Source organism: Canis aureus, chromosome 1 (genome assembly GCF_053574225.1).
Source record: "Canis aureus isolate CA01 chromosome 1, VMU_Caureus_v.1.0, whole genome shotgun sequence".
Classification (NCBI taxonomy): domain Eukaryota; kingdom Metazoa; phylum Chordata; class Mammalia; order Carnivora; family Canidae; genus Canis; species Canis aureus.
The window spans coordinates 30,422,352-30,427,593 of record NC_135611.1 but is presented as its reverse complement, the minus strand read 5'-3'; the positions used below and the strand labels follow the sequence as shown (position 1 = coordinate 30,427,593).

The window sequence follows — 5,242 nt, the reverse complement described above, 5'->3', positions numbered from 1 at the left end:
GCCCCTCCAGCTTCCGTGAGCGCCGGGTTCTGGGGGTGCGGGGGAGCCCCAGCAGGAACAATCTCTGGAGTTCTAGGGAACCTCTCCAAGCTCTCCCTGCCCCCTCGGCTCCTTTTCCTCCCCTCCCTTTCTCAACTTGCTCTTCTCGGAACACCAGGGTTGGGTTTTTTGGTTTTCCTCTAGGTTTTTTTCCGCCTCAGATCCGGGGGGCGGGGAGAAGTTAAAGAATTGTGCAAAGCAAATTCTTTCAGTAATCTGTTTATTTAAACGAGGGGACCAAAAACAAACAAACAAAAAGAGCAAAAATAAAAACAAGAGACCCATCCCCACACTGTGTCGGAGGCAAACCCTTCGCCAGACACGGACATCCCATTGAAACCACATCAGAAGGGCCCAATAAACAAAATGAACACGATGTCGGTGTTTAGGAAAAGAAACCTAATACAAACCAGTTCAGACAATGCACATCGGCACGCGGTTCCCCCCCCCCCCCCCCCCCCCCGGCCCCGGCCCCGGCGCGTGGAACCTGCCCTCCAACCGCATCTCTGTCCTTGAAACAGTTCCATAGGACTTCTTTGGCTCACATTTCCCAAAACTTGGGAGTTGCTGTGCAGAAAAGAGAATGTTTCAATTCCTCTCTCCAAATCCTGAGGAATCTCCGACAACTGCCCGGCCCTCTCTCCTTCCGGTCGATCGATTCCTTAGGTGTGATTTGGTTAGGGAAATTGTGGGGGAGGGGGAGCAAAGTTTAAAAAAAAAAAAAATCAGGAAGGAGCGAGCTGGAGGGGTGAGTGTGTCAATCAGAGGGTTTTGTGCCTTGGGGCTCCTAGCGGTTCTGAGCAGAGGTGTCCCAGGGCGGCCCCACAATGAATATGAATAGGAATCCTTGCTAAATGGGACAGCAAAGCGCACCGCCCTGAATGATGGCACGTCATCCTAACCAGCGCAGGATAGATAGGAGGGTTCCTTTTGTCTCTTTTCTCCGGCGCAGCTCTATAAAAGCCCCTCTTTTTCAGCGTGAGGTTAGTGCAAGCATACACCAACTCGCTGTCCAGGAAACAGCCGAGCCAGAGAGAAGGGAGTGGGGAGGGGGAAAGGCAGTGCTTCAGCTTTTCTTCTCACGTCTTGTCGCTGAGAAGTGGGTCGTTGGGCTGTGCAGATTTTTTTTTTTAATTCAAGATTTTCTTTAATTTCCCACCTAAAGCCTCCCCACGGTAGGGCCGCATCCCCCGTAATAAAATGAATTCTGATTCGAGCTCTGTCTCCAGCAGAGCTTCATCGCCGGACATGGATGAGATGTATCTGAGGGAACATCACCACCGCCACCACCACCACCAGGAGAGCCGTCTCAACTCGGTCTCCTCCACTCAGGGCGACATGGTGCAGAAGATGCCCGGGGAGAGTCTCTCGCGGGCCGGCGCCAAGGCCACGGGCGAGAGTAGCAAGTACAAAATCAAGAAGCAGCTGTCGGAGCAGGACCTACAGCAATTACGGCTGAAGATCAACGGCCGCGAGCGCAAGCGGATGCACGACCTCAACCTAGCCATGGACGGGCTGCGCGAGGTCATGCCCTACGCGCACGGGCCCTCGGTGCGCAAGCTCTCCAAGATCGCCACTCTCCTGCTGGCCAGAAACTACATCCTCATGCTCACCAGCTCCCTGGAGGAGATGAAGAGGTTGGTTGGCGAGATCTACGGGGGCCACCACTCTGCCTTCCACTGCGGGACCGTGGGCCACTCCGCCGGCCACCCAGCACACGCCGCCAACGCCGTGCACCCGGTGCACCCCATCCTGGGCGGCGCGCTCTCGTCCGGCAACGCCTCGTCGCCGCTGTCCGCCGCCTCGCTGCCGGCCATCGGCACCATTCGACCTCCCCACTCTCTGCTCAAGGCGCCCTCCACGCCGCCGGCCCTGCAGCTGGGCAGCGGCTTCCAGCACTGGGCCGGGCTGCCCTGCCCCTGCACCATCTGCCAGATGCCGCCGCCGCCGCACCTTTCCGCCCTCTCCACCGCCAACATGGCTCGGCTGTCGGCCGAGTCGAAGGACTTGCTCAAGTGAGCAGCGGACCGCCCGGCTGCCGAGGATGAGGGGAGAGAGGCGGGGGGGGACCGCGGCGCTGGGCCGGGAGGGAAGGGGGTGGCTGCGCACCCGGCTGGCGGGGAGGGTGAGCGCGGAGTCGCGGCCCCCACTCCGCGTGAGAGATCTCGGACCCCCGTAGACCCCGGGAGGGAAAGGACCAGAACCAAACTGCGATTTCTAGGTGGTGACGGAGGCGGACTCAAACCAGACGTCGTGTGTTTTGCATGCATGCTTCTTTTCCCCATGCCGCGCCAGTATTTCTCACTTACATATGCTCTTGTCAAAACTGCATTTGTTGTATAAAGACGGGATCGGTGTGGTTAGAAACTTGCAAAGGGACTTTAGAGTGGGCTTTCTCTGGCTCTACGTTCTCACCTGAGAAAAGACAGTATCCCTTTTTTGCAAAACAAATGTAAATATTTCCTTGAGATGGATGCAATTACGATGGTCACTATCCTCTCCATAGCAGTTTTTCTAGAGACAATGAGAGAAAGGGAAAGGGAGAGGAAGGGAGAGAGAGAGAGAGAGAGAGAGAGATTGATCAAGACCCAAGTTTTGAATCTCAACTCCGGTCCAGGGCATGACATCTCTTATGTGGGTTTTCCTTCAGACGCAGTGTAGGTCAAAAGAATGCATGCATGCTTCTAAATGAATCTTATCTAAACATGTTATGCAGGCCGTGATGCCATTTTCCTTGTAACAAGGATTTATTAGTGAATTCTCCGAAGTATCCATATATCTGTCTGTGGTTGTATGAAATGAAAAAAAGGGGGGGCAGAGTGCAAAGACCCAAACTCACGCACAAGCGCTTCTTCCCCCAGCCCTACCCTCACCCTCACCCCCTCTGAACTCCATTCCCAAACTCCATCCCTAGGCTGTTCTAGGGGCCAGCTATTGACAGAGCTTGGGCTCCCTCTACTAGCTTGCCCCATCCCCCACTTGCTCAGTGATTCTGCATGCGGGGTTGGCTCTCTCTATCATCAGCTTTGAAAAGTTATCGTGGTTTGGGGAGGGGTGCCGTTTTTTATTTTCCTGAACATTTGCTTGAAATATTTTGTTAGGGCCTCAAAGACAATACCTGTCTTTATTTTTTATATATTCTTGATAACTATGATATATTTATTAATAACCAGTGTTTCTGGATGAGATTTCAAATAAAAAAGAACCTTTAAATCCTGGCTTCGCCTTTGCCTAAAATTTTTGAAGATGGGGGTAGTGGGTAAAAAAGAATACGTGGACCCAGTAAGGTGTATCTGGCAGTGGGTGAGAGATTTGGATGGGTGGGCAGATACAAAGAGTTTTCTCTGGTCATTCACAGATAAAAAGGTCAGATACATTGGTGTTAATTATTACAACCAGATGTCTTTCAAATGGGGGCATTGCCCCATTGGTAGTCTTGTGATATTTGAGCTCCTTATTTCTCTGCAGTAATTGGATGCTCATAAACTCAGCAATTAAGTTTTTTTTTTTTTTTTAAGTAATCTGAAAACCCAAAGTGACAGGAAATGAGAGGCAGAGTGGTCGCTGCGCGGGTTGTGTTGACAACAGACAGGAATGTAGCAATAAGTTAAATTCTTTTCACTTTAAATTGACCATGTGGCCTTTAAAAAAATAAATAGGTTAAAATCCAGTGTATGTTTTTAAAGTCAACAAAAAGGGGCCCTAGAAAATAATCAAATATCCACTCTCCTGCCTGCCCCAGTGGCAGTGGGACCCACAGAGAAAAGGAAGACCACTCTGCTTTGTCAGGTGTGCTCAGGGTGGGGACAACCACCTCTTAAAGTCCCAGCATCTCAAAGATTTATAAAAGGAATTCACCCTTCTTTCCTAGTTAGATTGCAAGTCTCATTGGCTGAATACATGGGGGCATCTTCTACATAAATGATGGCTAAGATAGGGGTCGTTTTAACCAATTACTTTTCTCTCTTCATCCCTCACCCCCAATTCTGTAACAGTTCAAAATAGTTTGTATGAGCAAAAGTAATCCAGCAAGAAGGTTTTGTTTATCTGTTTACACAGGACAAGAAATCACCTCCTTGTGAAAAACAAGCCCATATTTCTTATTAAGGAAAATGGAAATCTGATTGAAATATACCAACCCTTGAATTGGCCTCTGAATTAGATGTAACATCACCATCAGCTGATTGAGGCTTATACTTCTCTTCAAGAAGAGGAAGCTGGTGGTTTCCATTGCAGAGCACTAGAGCTATCTCTCCAGGATCCGGCACGGATAGCAGATCTAGGAATTATCTGTCCTTTCCTCTCTGGGGTCCCCATTGCTTGCCCTTTGGAGGGCACCTCAGTGGGTCCTGGTTCTATTTAACTCACCCTCCTCCATCTCCGGCCCCCACTCCCTCAAACTCCCCTAGTGCCAGGGAGAAAGACCAAAGTGAGAGTCTACAGTGGAGGGTGCATATTTCCCCTGGTTTTCGGCAGACAAATGGGGGAATAATCGTCTGTTTCCCAAGGGTGATTCATTTCTCTGAGTGAGGAAAGAGCTGTTGAGGATTTATTTGAAACCAACACAAGGCAGCCCTCCAGCCTTTCCCGGTGAGTTTATTATTTAAAAAGGGGAGGGGAGGGAGAAGTTTCATCAATCAGGAAAACGACTTTCCCCTGAGTTACTTGCTACTTTGGATCCTGTTTCCAAAGGCCTGGTCTTGAGGAAAGACTGGAGCCCCTACCCTTGGCTTCACCTCTCTCTAGAGCTGAAGCTTAATTAAGTTGGGCTCTGGAAAGGAGTAAAGCCACACTCCTTACACCAGGGGAGTGGTGAATTTTGAGGTTGTGCTGCTGTGATGAATCCCTTTAGATGCATCCGGTGATCAAATCAAAGAGCTGTAAGGTCCATTTTCCTGGGAAACTGCACTAAAAGGAACCTCTAGGTGAGGAAATTCTATACTTAATTATCCAACTGAAGCAGAAAAAAGACCTTGCTTCCAGGATTGGGGAGTTCCCTTAGCCAGGCTGAGCTCTTCTCTGGGTTACAAAAACTCCCTTGGGCTTAGAGACCGGAAGAAAGGCCTCCTTTAATAACAGGACAGGAACTCAAGGGGGAAAAAAAATCATTTGGAAGCCAGGTTATGTGGTTTCTTGATCTATTGGGAGGAAACATCAGCCACTGGCCTCCAGGGATGGGTTTTGTCCCCGTTGGGGCTGGCCC

The 5,242-nt window shown here is 50.3% G+C and overlaps 1 protein-coding gene across 1 annotated transcript; it reads left to right on the top strand.

Moving 5' to 3' along the window:
* Positions 1-1,039: 1,039 nt before the first annotated feature.
* OLIG3 (oligodendrocyte transcription factor 3) lies at positions 1,040-2,058 on the top strand. The gene has a single exon (XM_077846212.1). The coding sequence runs from the start codon at positions 1,240-1,242 to the stop codon at positions 2,056-2,058; it is 819 nt and encodes a 272-aa protein (XP_077702338.1). The 5' UTR covers positions 1,040-1,239.
* The last annotated feature ends 3,184 nt before the right edge of the window (positions 2,059-5,242 follow it).